Genomic DNA, 17,161 nt, shown 5'->3' with positions numbered 1-17,161 from the left:
ATGTGGCTGAGAAACCAGCAAAATTGAAAGGATCACATTAAGAATGAAGCGCCCCTCAGGCTATAAATAAGGGAAACGTTGACGTGGAGTCCACGACTTTTTTTTTTGTGGGCAAGCAAATTACAGTACAAGGTCACGCAATTGGGGGAGAGGGGTCGAAGAGGCTGTTTTTGACATAATATGAATGCGTACATGAATATACAGCTTTTCTTTTTGTGAGACTCTTCAAAGGTGAGTGAGTGTGTGTTTGATTTTTAATTTATTAAAAATTTATTTAGTAAAAATTAGTTATTGTAATAAAATTTATATTTAAATATATTTTTAAAAAAATCAGTTTAATAAATTAAAAATTATTTGAATTAATGATGATTTATGCTTTTGAAATGTATTTTTGAATATATAATGATCAAAAAAGATATTAATTTATAATAATTTATAATTTTTATTATACAAATATAATATATTAAAAATAAGAAAAATTTTGAAATAACATAAAATTTAATATGTTAAATAATAAGAATAAAAAATATAAATTTTAATATTAAAAAAATTATAAAATAAATAATTCAACAATTATTAATATTGAATGGTATATCTTATAAATAAGATTAAAAATATTATTCTCTTTCTTTTTCATATACAAAAGGTTTATAAAATTATCTTTTTATATAGTCTATTTGGCCTTGTGGTTATTGCACTAAATTTAAATTTTAATAAAATAGAACATGTAATAAGTATTTTAAGAGAATAAGAATAGTACAGTAAATTTAAAAATTCAATTTTAAAAAATTAATTTAAAAAACTTTAAAAAATTAAGTTCTCAAATTCATTTATAATAACTTTCTTAATGTATATTTAAAAAATTATTTTGTCCAACTAAAAAATTTTTTAAACAATATCTTACATTTTAAAAATATAAAAATATATTTCAAAAGTCAAAGGTCATGTATCTAAACGAGCTGAAGCACCTAAACTTCCAAAGCTCGCAGGCCTAACAAACCAACCACCTCTCAGAAGTTCAAGGATCATCGTAGTCAGTATTGGAACTGGTCATTCCATTGTGCATGTGCTTCTTTTTCCAAACAATTTTTATTATTATATATTATATTAACTTTTTTTTTTATTTGAACCAAATAAATTGTGTTTGAGCTTCGAGAAAACAAAACCGTAAAAGGATGCGATCCTTCTCGTCACAAAAAGGAAACAACTAACAAGCTGCTCTGGCTTTCTTTAATCTATGGCCTGAGTGTGGGCCCCACTTCTTAAATTGTGTCGCAGGTAGTTTTGGTTTACCCACGCCCTCGAGAAAAATGTGGTCCTCAGAAAATGACATTTACCCGGACGTAAATAAATTTTGGCTTAAGTTAAAACTTTGTTTTGAAATATTTTAATGTTCAATAGTCAATTTTAAATTATTAATATAATTAAAATATTATATCACTTTAATAACAAATGCTTTGCTTCGCATCCCTGTCGGGCGTATCGATTCAAAAGCGAAGGCAAAACAGAAGCACACATTTACATATATTTCATCATCTTCAGGTAAAAAAAAAAAAATCAAATTCAATCTTCAAGATTATCCAAACTTCAAAATAAATAATTAAATTTATAATTAGACGTGATATATATTACCATGATATTTATAATTATTATTATTATAAAATAAAATTAAAAAATTATAATGAGTTAGATTTTTTTGGACAAAAAATAATGAGTTATTATTTTTGCTAAATGTTTCGGCTTAATGCTCGTGTACCAACTATTAACCAGGGTTACGTCACCGGATGAGTTTGATTTGATCGAGCATTTTAAGGTAAGAGCTTTTTTTCTTTTCATAAATTTGAGGGAAAAATATTATTCAAGTACCATGAAAATAATTTATTGAATATGGATAAAAATTATAAAATACCACTGTAGGATTGGAGAATTAATTTAAATTTAAACTTGTCAATTGATAAATAATTTCTTATTAAATACAAATGAATACTTGTTAATTAACGAATTACTACTTATTAAAACATGATCTATACTTATTCTTTCTCATAATCAAATTGTTTTAAATTTTTTAATTTATCAATTAGCGAATAACTTCTTATTAAAGACAAATGTATGCTTGTTAATTAATGAATTACTAATTACTACTTATTGAAATATGATTTATACTTATCTTTTTTCACAATCAAATTCTTTTAGATTGTTGAATTTATCAATTAGCAAATAATTTTTGTTAAATGCAAGTGAGTACTTATTCATTAATAAATAATTACTTGTCAAAACATGGTCAACAATTATCCCCTCACACAAGCAAATTATTTCATATTTTTAAAGTTATCAATTAGCAAATTGCTTTTTGTTAAATGTAAATAAGTATTTGTTAATTTGTAAATGACTACTTGTCAATTAAAAAAAGAAGGGTTAAGATTCAATTTTGTCCCTATATATATTTTTAGGAGCGTTGAGCACCTTATACTCTTAGGTAAAATAATTTTACCCTTAAATTATTTTTTTCAACAAGCAAAAACTCCCTTCCACTAGTCAACAGTTAGGTTTTCAGCTTTTTACCGACATGGCATGTGTGTGAGACTCATGCACAATAACTTGTAAGGTTTTGACCATATTTTTTGTGATAATTTGCTCCTAAATTCTTTTTCTAAAAGCATTTAACATCCTAAAATCTTTTTCTATAAGCGTTGGATACCTTGAAGTCTTGCTAAAATAAAATTTAATAAATATTATTAAAATATTAAGTATTTTATTTAAAAAATTACACCACCTAATTTAATATTTTTATATATTTTTATATTTTTTAATTTTATATTAAAAATGAAGGGAATGAACTTTTAAATTAACGAAAGGATTTTTTTCCTTCTCATCTTTCCATTTTTATATTGTTAAGTAACTTTTTTGTAACATATTAAGCGATATCTTCTAAATTAACATTTTTGTTCACATATTGTTACTCTTGATTTTTCATGTTTTTAATTGTACTCCTAACACTACAATGTACAGTGAGTTTTAAATTTAGGTAGTATAATATTTTGGAGGAATATCATTAGTTGGTCAAAAAATTTATAAAAAATAATCTAAAAATTTAAGAAATTTAACTGATATTAAAATATAAATAAGTTTGATATGCACAAAAAGTGTAATGATTTGTGTACTATCTATGAGAGAAAATTGAAGATTGATATATAAAAAATAAAAAGTCATCTATAAATTTATAAAATGCTAACTTGATGATTTTTTAATATTTAAAAAAATTTATAAATTTTGAATAAATATTTATAAATAATAATATTTAACTTATTAAATATGAAAATATTTAATATTTTGAAAATATTTATTAAAGTTTATTTTAATAAGACTTCAAGGTACCCAATTCTCCTGAAAAAAAATTTTAAGGTGCCCGGTGTTTTTAGAAAAAGAGTTTAAGGACAAATTAACATCAAAAAACATGGTTAAAATCTTATCTACTATTGTGCGTGGGTCTCATGTATATCTTCATCGGCAGAAAATGGAAAACTTAAAGTTTTCGAACGGGAGGGTGTTTTTGAAGTTAAAAAGAAACTTCTAGAAAAAAATTATCATATTTAATAGTATAAAGTACTTAACAGTTCTAAAAAATAAGTATATGGACAAAACTAAACTTTAACAAAAAAAACATGGGCATCATTGTCTTCTTTCACATAAACCTATTTTTCTTAAATTTAATATCTATATTAATTGAGACCACGCCATGTTAGTTATGTTATTCAAATGAATAAACAAATCAAATTTTGCACATGCCCTTACTTCAGCGGAGCAATCAATAAAATGTAAATAATAAATAATAATAAGTAGAAAAATATAAATCAAGAATATTTAGTATTATTATTATTATTATATATGGTAAAGTGTGACGGGGTTTACTGTTGATCAACAGTAGTTTAAACAGTAACTTACATATATTTTTTCCTTTTTCATGGTTATTTTATTTTATATTTTTATTTTTATATGATTAAGAGAAGTTGAAAGAATGTGGGGCTCATGATTAAAAATATAAATGTGTGACCCATGATAAAAGTAAACAGTTAATGTGAGATTATGGTAAAAAAAAGATAAGTTTAAGGGTTACGGGTGAACAATGTCTTTAAAATACACATGAAAGTTATAAATAATTTTAAATTTAACTATAAATTATTTATATTTTTCAATCACACAAAATTTTTGTTTTGTTATCCTACAGTTTTCTATTCATTTTTTTATTAGTGGGGTCTACATATAAATTTTTAATTTTTATTATAAAATATTACCTATGAGCCTTACATCAATTTTTTTTTTTTTCAAATTCTCCTTCTCTCTCCTCTCCCTTTCTTTGCTTCTCATCTCTCACTCCCCCTCTTCCTCTCTCTCCTCCATTCAATCTCCATCCCCCCTCTTTTCGTCCTCTCCCTCCCTTCTTTGTCTCTCATCCTCACCAATGCCATGACAGCTTCGACAATTGATGTGGATGGGCTGGATAGAATGAGCACGGATGCCTCCTTGGTCCGACTAAACCTATGCAAGCTTGCTCGCACTGCCGCTAGCCTCTTTGGTCGGGTTGAACACACACGGATGCACTGCGTTTCTCACACTCTTTGTCGCTCCCCCTTCTCTCCCCTTCTCTCCCTCATGGCCTCATTTGCCTTCCCAAACCTCCTGTACCTTGCCACCAACATCTCTATTGCCACCTCATGCGGCATCACGTGCGCCCCGTGCATAGAGTGTGTGCGCATGAAGCCACAAACACGGAGTGTGTGCCATGGACAAGGAGTGTGGCCGCGAACAAGAGAGAGAGAGAGAGAGAGAGAGCTAGTTCAGTGAGGAGTGGAAGAGAGACGAAGTATGTGCCATCTCCTTTATCCTCGTTGGGCTCGATACAAGTTTCTCCATTCCCTCTCTTTTCCATTGGTGTACTTGCAGTTTCCTTATATAAATAGTAAATAGTTTATGGGTGTAAAAAACTTTCATCTGTGTGTGGCACGTGGTGGGCATGGCGGCCATATTTTACATAAATCAACAACCTTTAGTCTTGAAGCACAACCTTATCATGGTGGAAATGAGAGTGTGAGCAAAGATGACGGTGCACTGTGGACATGCATGACAATGAAGCTAAGCAAACATAAGTGAAGGAAGGAAAGGGTCGAGAAATCAGAGGAGAGGGAGGGTGGTGAGAGAGGAAGGAGAGAAGAAAAGTATTAAAAAATTTAATCATAGGCTTCGCTAATAGAAAAAATAAATGGATAAGATTGCAGGGTAATAGAACAAAATTTTTTTAAAGTTAAGAAATATAAATGACCTGTTGTTAAGTTTAAGATCACTTATGACTCTTTGTATGTACGTTAAGGATATTTTTAACCTTTAATTCTAGATTTAAATAAGTCCTTAACTAAAATAAATTATACTACTTTCATTAAAAGATAAGACATTTTTAATAGAATTATATTTCTAATAAACTAGTTATTATTTTTAAACTAATATCAAAATAAATTTTAAAAATAATTTAAAATATATATTTTTTATTTTAATTATTTTCACAAATTTAAACAATCATCATAAAAACTCAATTTTTTAAATAAATAAATAATTTTTTTATAAAATAAACAGAAACAAACGGTCTTAAATTGTTTTTAATTGATTATTCTTAGTCTTTCTCCTTATATTTTCTATTTATTAAATTTTTATAACATCACTTATCTTTTTTTTTTTTTTTGCCAATTCCGTTGTGATTCTTTCAAACTAAATGATATGTTAATACTCCCGTGCACGGCAGTGGATTAAAATCTATTTTAAATAGTCAGAGGACAAGCAACGATAAAATTCGTAAGTATATATGTTATTTTGAAATGTTGAGATGGTTAGTAAGGCACGTGGTGTTTCAAAGTGAAAAGTGAAAACAAATAATTTGCGTTGAATGAAAGAGGAAAAAGCGCAGAGGGCATGTTGGAGTCTCTTCTTCCGTCTCCATGATTGTGACTTTACCATCTTGCAATGAATTCTCGTCCGGTTGCCTCTGTCACCAGACCTCACAACTCCAAAACCACCGCGCAGCGTCCGTACGTGCAGTTTTGTTCACAATGCGTCATCCCTCCTTTTTCGTTCCACCAATTCCAGCTCAAAAACTTCGCAATCTTTCTCTGTTCCATACCTTAATCCTGCTTGCAACTCTCTCTCTCTCTCTCTCTCTCTCTCTCTCTCGGGAGAAATTCATTGTGAGATGGGGTTCGACGGCAAGAAGGAGGATTCATTTTTTCACGATCAGGGGACGGCTTCTTCCCTCTTAATTAAACAATGTTCCTGTTCCTGTTGGTGCTTGCACGGATGATATCTTTTTATTGTCTCCTTGTTGTTCATTTCCATGGTATCGGGCTGAAATTTGCTTCAAAGGGGGGGGGGGGGAATGCTGTCTCCTCGTAATTAGAAAGAACTTATATATAGTAATTAATTAGAAAGCTACATCTGGTTGTTCATCTAAATTGGATTCAATTTAACAATGGGTATTTACGTTATGTCTTATAATCATTATTGCTGCAGGCTGAAGTCAACATGATGAGGATTGCTATTTTATTGTGATTGGTTAAGCTGACATGGATATTAAGAACCAACACAAGAGGTCGAAGAAGGGCTAGTCTCCCTTACCATATATTAAGAGTCGACATGACGAGGATTGATATGTTCAGGGATGGACGTTGTTGATTTATGTTGCGTAAATATGTAAATTTTTGTCCCGGTAGGTATTATCATAAGGTTTTAACATTGTATGTAATAATGTAAGTCATGTTAATTAACATGTCAAAGTAAGGATTGATATGTATCTTAATCCAATAAGTTGTAATAAACATAATGTAAGGTTTAAGCCTTTCCTGCGCGTGCGCTCCTGTGTAGTATTTAACAACAGCATCTACAATTTTCAATTACATGTTTAGCAGCATGCATATTTACAAGAATTTACAAGCTAAGTAGCGCCGAGTTTTTATTACCAAACGGAAATTAAATTATAGAGTGCTAATTGTTTCCCAAAAAAAAATTAAAGTGCTAATTCCCTTGCTAGCACTTAGACTACAAATTTGGCAAGGGTCATTTCTATTATTTAACACTAAGATTAAAAATATTTATAACTTTCACTTCCATTATTTAACACTCATATATATTTCGAGGATTTACAAGCTGCACCAAGTTTTTAAAACTTGAAAAATTAACAAGTGTCAATTCCATTTTTTATGAGGATTCAGTTTAACAAAATAAGTTAGTTAATTTTTTACAGTATACTGAATCAAAATTTGAATCCTTATTAGAAAATGTGCCGATATTTAATATTTTAATATGTTTCAAATAAGATTGTTTTAAATAAAAGAATAGCATAGGAAAAAAAAAATATTAAGACTACGTGCATTTACAATTTTCACTCGTATTATTTAACACTCGTGCTTTGAGGATTCACAAATTGCATCGAGTATTCACCACTTGAGGAAAATTGACAAGGCCCGTTATAATCCAATTGTTTAACAGTAAGATAACAAAAAATTACAGCCACACTGCTTTCATTGTTTGTAATTACATACTTGGAGAATTTACCTCTCGTAAAGCTTTTACACATGACAGGGGCAATCAGGGCTTCACACATCATTTGTTTTTCATGGCAAGATACCATGGACTTAGTAGTTTTACACGACATGTTCAGGGTCAATGGGAAAAGAGCTTGTAACTTTGATCCTTCCACGTAATTTTCCCTACAATCAAATATTTTCTAAACTTTTTTCAGTCATGTATAATCTCTTAGTTTTTACAGGATCTGAATCTTGATTACAATATAGTGGTATGCTAGTCTCTTGCTCAATTTGTTTTGACTCGCTTTGAGGAAAAATTGAATAGAAAAATCCTTATAAGTATATGTCATATAAATTAAAAGCAAATTAAAACACATCCATATTCTTATATTTATAAATTGTAGCAAGTTGAAACATTTATATTCCCTCTATTAAAAAATATAAAGTATTTTTAATTAAATTTCATTCTCAATAAAGTAGTTCCTTATTTCTAAATTAGTCCTATTTTTTTATATTTATTCTTATTAATGACCCTATAATAAATATAAAATAACTATTAATAGGAATATTTTTAAAAAATAATAATAATTATATTTTAAAAAATTAAAAATATTTTATATTTTTAAATATTTAATTTTTTAAAAATATTTTATATTTTTAAATAGAGAGAGTAGATTGTAAATATGGCTTACTTATTAGACAAAAAGGTAATGTAAGGTACATATAATAATAATATGTCGGGGGTACAGTAACAAAATCTTAGTCAAAATCAGTTATCACACCGACGAGAGGGGCAAGACGTGTGTTTGGCTCCTCATTTTTTCCCCCCATTTTTCCCCCAATTTTTTCCCATTGTTTGTCGTTATATATGTATATATATATATATATTATTTCTTTCGATTGCCTTGTCAGGAAAGCACCATGGAGTGGTGGTAACCTCATTTGTTGAAGTTTTTGATATTTATGATTTTTTTATGTACGTGGCATACCATGGTGGACAAACCAGGGGCTCCTCCTTCGGTTTAGTCTCAATCATCGTCAATTTTCAACCTTGCTCGATCTTTTATTAAAAAAATTAATACGTACTTACAATTTTAATTTATTTTATCAAAACATTTGCAAAGAAACCGGCAAAAAATATTTTTAGCGTCTTGCAACAAATTAATATGTTTAAACTCTTTTGAGTTGAGTTTGAAAATTATATATGTATATATATATATATTACATGAAAAAGAAGAAGAATGAAAACAGATATAAGGTCTAATTGAGTGTTCAACTTAATAGCACGGATTACATTGATTTGGGACGAATACTATTTATAGGCTTGCAGCACTTAACGTTCACGCGGCTTCCCTCCCTAATTTTATCGTTCCCTTAACAGTTACCAGTCAAATAAAATCCAAATTAGAGGCAGCATGAATGCATGATATACTACTTTCTAACTCATTTTTATTAACTTCCAGCTAATTAGTGATAATACGTTTTCTTAAATGCTAATATTTAAAACAACTTCTGCAGCATTTCATTGAACTTAACGGGCCCATAGGGATTTCTACTTCGTTTAATTAAGCTGCTCATTCTTTCTCTCTCCATAATTATGCTTTTGTTTTTTTTTTTTGGGTTGTATTTATTGGTTATTGCCAGTACGATGAAATTAACATCCAAATAAAAATAACTTTGTCGACATGATTTTATCTGTCCATGAAATTTCATCTTACATTGTTGCATAATTATGGAATACTTAACTTTGATACTATATACGAGTTATTTTATAGAAAGAAATTGGTAGTCATTTTCATGAGTAAAAAGGCGACCTATTAATTATTTTCTTTTCACAATTTTCTACAAACAAAATGAAATATTATACATAATAGAGAAAACGTTCTTAAAAATCATGTATTTAATAAGGATGAATTGAAAAATTTATTTCTTTTTGTTGACAATTTCACTTATTTAATTAATTTTCATTGACTCCAGTAAAATAGTTAGAAGTATATTCCTCTCAGTCCAAAATATAATCATTTTTTAATAATACTCTGTATACAAGTAGTAAGTGAAAAGAATGTTATAAACTTGCACGAGAATACATTTAATAAATACATAAGGTAAAATAATTGTTCTTAACAAATACTAAACTTCTTGTATTTTAGACCAAAATTAATTAAGAAAAAATATTTATATTTTACACGAGAGGAGTATGCAGCTGGTTCAGAAAGTGTACTGCTTGATTACCTTTATCTATCCAATCATATTTTATAGAAAATAAATATTTAAATTGCAATGGAATTACACGAGGGAAGAAACTCAAATCGCTTCTGCTTCTTCTTATTATTCATCCTTTTTCCCCAAAAATGGATACCATGGTGTCGGCAAACAAAAAAAACAAAAAAACAAAAAAGGATAATATGGTCTTAGTAGAAATTTTAGCCCTTTAGTTTATATATTTCAAGCGAAATTAGTCTAAGTTGTCGGTAAAAAATATTTTCAATCTTTTCAGAGCAAAATAATATGCAAAGAAAGTTCCAGGGACCTTATGTTCTTTTCTGCGTGGGAAGCAAACAAAAGCACATTTTCTGTACAAATGTTCAATTATAAATGTTCAAGAGAAATTAGCTCAATGATATCAAAAAAATATAACCCCCATAAATTATGAATGAAAGTTTTAAATATAATCCCTTCATAAAATAAATTAGACATGTTTTTTTTTATCTTTAGAACAAATTTATTATCAAAACAAAATAAATTTGATTTAACTAATTTTTAACTGATAAGATCTTTTATTTCAAAAATCATATTGTGCATGCTTCCTCTCTGATTTATCATCTTTAAATATTTTTTTAATCAAATTTTTTGATCTGATTTTCTTGGATCATTATATTCATCTCTCATAAAGTGTTTTTCTTCATTAGAATTTTTGACTTGATTTGCTTGGATCACCATCTTCATCACAAAGCTTTTTATCTTTCTCCTTCTCTATTTTTTCCAAATATTATGAAGAGGATATGTATTTTACATTGAAGAGGAAACACCATTATTAATCTGCGATATTATATCATTGATATATGAATATATATCAATAATAAATAAATTGGTAAGTTTTCACTCATATGACTTATATGTCAATGATATATAATAGTATCTGGATCGACATAACTAGACAATTGACATAAACTTGTTTATAATTGATATACAGTTATATATTAATAATGTAATATTGCAGATCAGTAACACAAAAAATACATAATCATTTGCTCAAAACAGATCAAATATAGTTCATAACAAATTTTGAACTTTTAGCTTATTACAGAGAATCAAACACCTAAATTAATAAAATAAAAAATATGAATTTGTACCTCCATTTCTTTGCCAGTTTATTCCATTTTGTCGAGGACCATCGCTGTATTTCACCTTGTGTTTGTCTCTCACTGTTGTGACCTTACCTCACTCACACTACTACTATTTTGCATTTGTCTCTCTCACGTTGAGTTCTTTCTTTTCTCTCACATTTGTGTCTCTCATTTTAGAGATTTTTTACATTTTGAATCCTCTGGTATTTAAAAAAAATAGATATTAAAAGGAATAGTTTTGTAAATTAATTATCATATAAATATTAAAAAAACTATTTTTAAAATTTAAGAAAGGATATACTATTTTCTTTACTTGGTTTTACAATATAGGCTATTTGTGCAGAAGGCCCAATGTCTAATGTTAATATATACATAATCAATTTCAATATCATAATGAATTTAGAAAATACAAAATTTTTTATTGGTAGATAATTAGCAAATAGCTAGTTTATATAATTTTTTAATCTAGATGAATTAATTAACTAGCTCAGTGGGGAGGGAGTGTAAATAAAGAATAATTTGAAAATAAAACATTACAGTATTATATGGTTAAAAAATGTTGTATCTCCAATTATAAATTTTACTGCATTATACTGAAGAAAACTGGTGACCTTTGAGATAATAAAAAATTAAAGGAATATGCAAAACACACGACTGCGTCCCTGGGAATGGGTAACAAACCTGGCCTCGAATGATTTTAAAAATACAAATGTAAAATATTAAGAATTTTAAGGGCCGAGACGAACGAGAGAGACGGATGAATCTAATAAATGTATATAAATATATATTGCAATCTTATGTGGGCGTGAGTGCTCGTGCTTATTCTTGCCCATCTTACTCTAATTAATATCTTTCCTCACTCTCGCTTCTTCGCAATTCGTTTCTTATATACACAGCTCAACCTGTCCTCTTTGGGAATTTCCCATTCATCTCTTCAGCTCTTTCTTCCCGGGGAGCGACAGAACATTCATGTTAAAAACAGAGCAAGCCTTCTGGATATTCTAGGATAATTTTCTCCCTCACTACCCCTATTTTCATTCGATTTTCCGGGAATTTGTACGGGTGTGTTTGTGATCCTACTGGGTGTTTCTTTCTGTATGTAGGTTTAAGGGTAAAGCGTCGGCTTGTCTGTGTCCGAGAAGTGGGTTTCTTAAGTATCCAACAAAGACGAGTAGGTTTGAGTTTTCTTGAAGGTTTAGTCGAATAGCGAAAGAGAGAGAACCTAGTCAATGTTAAGACTATAATTGCGGGAAAATTAGTGTCTCCGGCCGAAGTTTTAGTGGTGAAATTACAAGATTGCCGGCAAAGTTACCTTTCTGGGAAACAGAGAGACAAGGAAGGAGAGATATAGATAAATTGACAGCAAGATTTAGTTTTCCGGGAAATTCGGCGTCCCAACGTCAAAGAATAGGAGTCTTTACGAAATCCGTTTGCATTTCAAATATTTTCCTCCTCCTTCCAAACAGATCATTCCGAGTCCAGCAATTTCTCGTTCTCCCCCCCTCCCCATCCCCTGGTTTTATATTTTCGCCTCTGGGTTGTCTCTGTTTTCAGGGTTGGGAGTGAAGCTGAAACACACCCCCTTCCCTTTCACCTTCTTCTTATCACCCTCTTTTTGTCCTTCTCCTTTCCGTCCAAACGATGATTTTCGATAAAGGGCCAATGCAATCTAACCTTGACTGCTTCCTCAGACGTACTACACCTGTGGTTCGATCCCAATTTCTACCAAAGGTAGGTGCTTTTTGCCCCCGGTGGTCCTGAAACGTTTGATCTTAATTTAGTGCGCTTGTAAAATATTTCTGATTGTATTTATATTTCGACAGTCTGAGATTAGGAACCTTAATCGTTTATGGCATCCCTGGGAGAGACAAACCGTTGAGTATTTCACCTTGCGTGATCTCTGGAATCGTTACGACGAATGGAGTGCGTACGGAGTTGGAGTTCCGATCACTTTGAACAATGGGGAGACCCTTGTACAGTACTACGTGCCTTACCTCTCTGCAATTCAGATATTCACGGGCAATACTTACAGGTGTGCATACCAACACCAGAAACCATACTGAATCATTTTTGTCTTTTTTGACTTAATCAAGACCTGTTTCTTCCCATGCTTTCTGACACCGTTAAACTCGGAAAGGGTCTCGTTTTCGTCGATGAGAGATCATGCTTTGCTTAATGTTTATGAAATGGGCTTGTTGTCAATAAACTTTGGATTGAATAGCTTTGTGAGGGGAACTTAAATGGATGAATGTGAATGATGTTTCCAGGGAAGAGACTGAGTCTGGGGACAGTGAGACAAGGGATTCGTGTAGTGATTCTTTCAGCGAGGAGAGTGAGAGTGATAAGTTATGGAGGTGGGATGGGAGTTCTTCAGAGGAAGGAGGGTTGGAGCAAGATTGTCTCTGGCATCTGAATGACAGATTGGGTCATCTCTACTTCCAGTATTTTGAGAGATCAACTCCTTATGGAAGAGTCCCTTTGATGGATAAGGTCCGTGTGTTTGTTCTTGTCCTTGTTTAGACATTTTTAACTTCATTTTACCTTAATCTTTTTTGTCCTCTGTTTATTTAAACTTTGATTACAACCTCACCTCTATCTATTCTGCCATTTCTGTTCTTAATACTATTAAAATGGCTTCAGTGCTTCGCTTAGTTTAGGAACAGGGAAGAAGCTTTTGTACTTGGTTGTGGTATAATCACCGGAGTTCCTTTCATGAAAGACATCCATAAAAGATAAACTTTTGACTATTCAATATGAACCTAGATACCCTATTCCCTTATCTGTGTCCATACTGACTTCTATCTCTTTCAAGTGGAAACAGGAATTATATATATTCTGATTTCTTATTTAAATGCAATTGTTATATTTCTTGTGAGTTGTGAGCATATATTCCCACTTTTTTTTTTTATTCCTTGAATGCGATGCCCGTCAATAGTTTTTGCTGTGTGAATAAGACAAATTCCTCCAGTATATTATGTCTTGCACCAAAGAGATTCCATGATTGAGTCATTCTTGTTCACTTACAGGTTACTGGGTTAGCTCAAAGATTCCCCGGTTTGATGTCCTTGAGAAGTGTGGATCTTTCACCGGCTAGCTGGATGGCCGTTGCCTGGTAAGCTTGTCATTGGATTTGATCTCAACAAAATCTGGGTACTGAGATTTCTAAGCATTTCCTACGTTCAATTGATGAATAAGCACTGCTGTTTCAGGTACCCCATATATCATATCCCTATGGGAAGAACAATCAAAGATCTGTCCACCTGCTTCCTCACATACCACACACTGTCATCTTCATTCCAAGGTAGTGAGCGCAGTCCTCCGTGCATCCCTATGAGTCATGAATTGGGGAATTGTAAAAGAATGAGAAGTGAATGGTGTGTGTGTCTGTGATTTGTTGTGCAGATATGGACATCGAAGATGAGAGCGAGGGAGGGCACGCGAAGAGAAAAGAAGGGGAAGGCATGTCTCTGCCAGCATTTGGATTGGCTACGTATAAGATGCAAGGCAGTTTGTGGGTGTCGGGTAATTATGGTAGGGACCAAGAGAGAATATTGTCATTACTCAGCGTGGCAGATTCATGGTTGAAGCAACTAAGGGTCTCTCATCATGACTTCAATTACTTTAATGGCATTCGCCATCCTTGAATCTATCCTTCGTATGATCCGTTCTTGGCACGCATTTGACCACTCAATCTCTTCTTTGTGGAATCTGAAGGTTTTACAGGATGGATCCTCTGTAACAGTGCAGGAGAGGCGTTTGAAAGGAGAAAGATTGAAAGTGTTTTAGATACTTGGCTCCACATTTTCGTTCTTTCTCTTTGACTGCACGAGGACAGTTTTGCAGAGGATGGGGATGCAAAGTTTCGCTATGACATTGCCTTGGACTATTTTGGCGTTTTTCTTTGTTCCATTTTTCTTCTTTTGGGTGTGAAGAGTGCTGAGGGGTGTGATAGTTGTTACACAAGGCTAGAGAGCAATTTAGGGGAGAGGGATGTGTTCATCTTTTTCTTTTCTTTTCTTTTTTTAACAGCCTCTGATGAAGGAAAGGCTTTGTATGTAAAGAGGAGAGAGAGGGGTGGAGTGAGCGAGGGCAAAAGTCAGAGGGCGAGGCCATAGAACTTGGAATATGGATTGTGTGGATCACTTGATTTTCGCCATAACGGATTCAGTCAGCCGCGTGTTGAACTCCATTGTGCATTCTGTCACTCTGCATCTTTTGCTTTTCATCAACACCATCTTTTTTATTGGGTCATTTAAAATGGCTTTCGATGCTGGTTCTGTGGTATAATCAAAATCTTCGAACATGACTAACAAATCCAAAACACAATTTTGCAACACCTTTAATAGCTGTAAATAGGCGCGGTTGTGAAGTACGCGTGAAGAGCTTCACCCAAGCATTTATGGTCACATTCGTACCATGATAACACTACGAGAAACCCTTATCAGATTAGTTTTTCTTTGCCTTTAATTCTTTGGAATGCTCATTTATAAAATATTAAGTTTAAAGTATTAAGTTAAAGTATGTAACGGACTGAAATAAAGTTTTCTATTCTTTTTCCTTTTATTTTGTTTGGGTGAGTGGGAGGAAAGTTTTCTGGCTTGAAGTGAATGCAGAATTCGAGAATGGGCCAACTTGAGGGAAACGATGAAAAACAGGGAAAGAGACAGCGACCAACAAAGGCCTTACACTTACAGAAGGCTTCTCCAAGTCAAATGCATCACTATCATAATTAGCTGTTCGCCACTTCTCACTTCTCACACGTGTCTTTCCATGAGTGTTAGTACGTTTGACTTCATTTAATTAACCCAGACAATTTATGAACGAATTGAACTGACCTGGTAGCGATCGCTCTTCCAATAACATAATCAGATCACTGTTAATGATCTCATCAAATTTAGAAAATCAAGTGCACAGGAACTGTAGTGTAGCAAGCCGGTGGATGGTAAATGAAAGTGAACTTTAAAACCGTCACAAGTAGGCTGCCATTTGTCATCACCAGTGAAATTAATGGGTTGTTTAATGTTTATTTCAAGTCAGCCGGCTCATAAATACATCGGTTTACACCATAATTTGATATTTTCTTTTAAAAAAAACAATTATCTCAAACAATTGTATTTAAAAGTGTGAATTTCAATCTATATTAATAGGGAAGGCTAAGCCTTACTACAAGCAGAGTTCAAATGATTAATAATTTAATTCTCTCTCTGTCTAGAGGAATCCATCGCCCTGTGAGTCTCGTACATGGCTATAGTCCAGTGGAGGAGGAGGTTCTAACCTTGTGAATATTGAATATATGGCTAATTGAGACTTGCGGGACATGTCCGTCCTTTTTATCGTTTTTTGATCATAACTAGTTCACGCATTTATAGTATTATAGGAGAGTTGTCGAAATGCTAAGTGAAGACCCTGAATATTAAATCAAACCAAACGTGGGATTAGAAAGGAGCATGGCACGATAGATTCCAAGTGTATAAATTAAGTAGTAGTGATGGCACAATGATTGCTTCATACTGAAGTGCAATGACGTTTCAAGTGGAAGAATTGAAAATTCACAGCTCGCGCGTTGTGGTCTCGACACTGTCCAGGTGGGCGAACCAACAATAGATAGAAACTGTGTCCCCTCACTTAACCTTGTTCATCATGGCATCCTAATATCGGATCCTTTCCTTCCACACCTCAAATATTTTATGCACTCATCTTTGTTCGAGTCACAAGAGCCCAACGCATAAAATCAACCGACTTGGTGCCAGAATCTGGGGGCCTGACTATCAAGTCAACACAACGACCTGGCTCGGGATCGGATATGTATAATTAAAAACTAGAAAATGGAGAAGCTAGCTATTAAGAAAAAAGGAGGACCGACATGGAAATGGATAGGATAATGGAATGCAAGAAAGTGGGTTATGCAGCAGGCAAGTGGATTGTTTGGACCCAAATTCTTTGACTTTGTTTTATTTTCTTTCTTTCCCACTAATTGGTGGCGCCATGCATCATGACTCTGCTGAGCTCTCCTACCTTGAACAGTTCCCTTTTCAATCATGCTTACCACTTTCTACTTCACTCACATGCTTCCAATTACTTGTCGCATTCTGCTATTACTCCCCAAAAATGCACTACCATTCTTATCTACAATTTCATAAATAATTAACATTCATAGTAGTCCTAATGCTGATTTAGAATCCCACTACATATATCTTATTAAGAAATATCTAATGTATACACAGCATGGATGAGGCAGGTGAACTCGGA

The 17,161-nt window shown here is 32.1% G+C and overlaps 1 protein-coding gene across 1 annotated transcript; it reads left to right on the top strand.

The window, feature by feature from the left end:
• Positions 1 to 11,726: 11,726 nt before the first annotated feature.
• LOC129316317 (uncharacterized) lies at positions 11,727 to 15,101 on the top strand. Its single transcript, XM_054960673.1, has 6 exons — positions 11,727 to 12,643; positions 12,736 to 12,944; positions 13,180 to 13,402; positions 13,939 to 14,024; positions 14,122 to 14,213; positions 14,315 to 15,101. The coding sequence occupies exons 1-6, from the start codon at positions 12,554 to 12,556 to the stop codon at positions 14,554 to 14,556; spliced, it is 942 nt and encodes a 313-aa protein (XP_054816648.1). The 5' UTR covers positions 11,727 to 12,553; the 3' UTR covers positions 14,557 to 15,101.
• Positions 15,102 to 17,161: the final 2,060 nt, after the last annotated feature.

Source organism: Prosopis cineraria, unplaced genomic scaffold (genome assembly GCF_029017545.1).
Source record: "Prosopis cineraria cultivar Desert tree isolate PC_DT_omini unplaced genomic scaffold, ASM2901754v1 PC7, whole genome shotgun sequence".
Taxonomy (NCBI): Eukaryota; Viridiplantae; Streptophyta; class Magnoliopsida; order Fabales; family Fabaceae; genus Prosopis; species Prosopis cineraria.
This window is presented reverse-complemented; position numbering and strand designations above follow the sequence as displayed.

Bases quoted from the DNA above. Each gene is read 5' to 3' on its own strand.
- LOC129316317 (XM_054960673.1), top strand. From the start codon at position 12,554: ATGATTTTCGATAAAGGGCCAATGCAATCTAACCTTGACTGCTTCCTC. The intron at 12,644-12,735 runs GTAGGTGCTTTT...ATATTTCGACAG, and splicing joins GATCCCAATTTCTACCAAAG to TCTGAGATTAGGAACCTTAA. The intron at 12,945-13,179 runs GTGTGCATACCA...TGATGTTTCCAG, and splicing joins TTCACGGGCAATACTTACAG to GGAAGAGACTGAGTCTGGGG.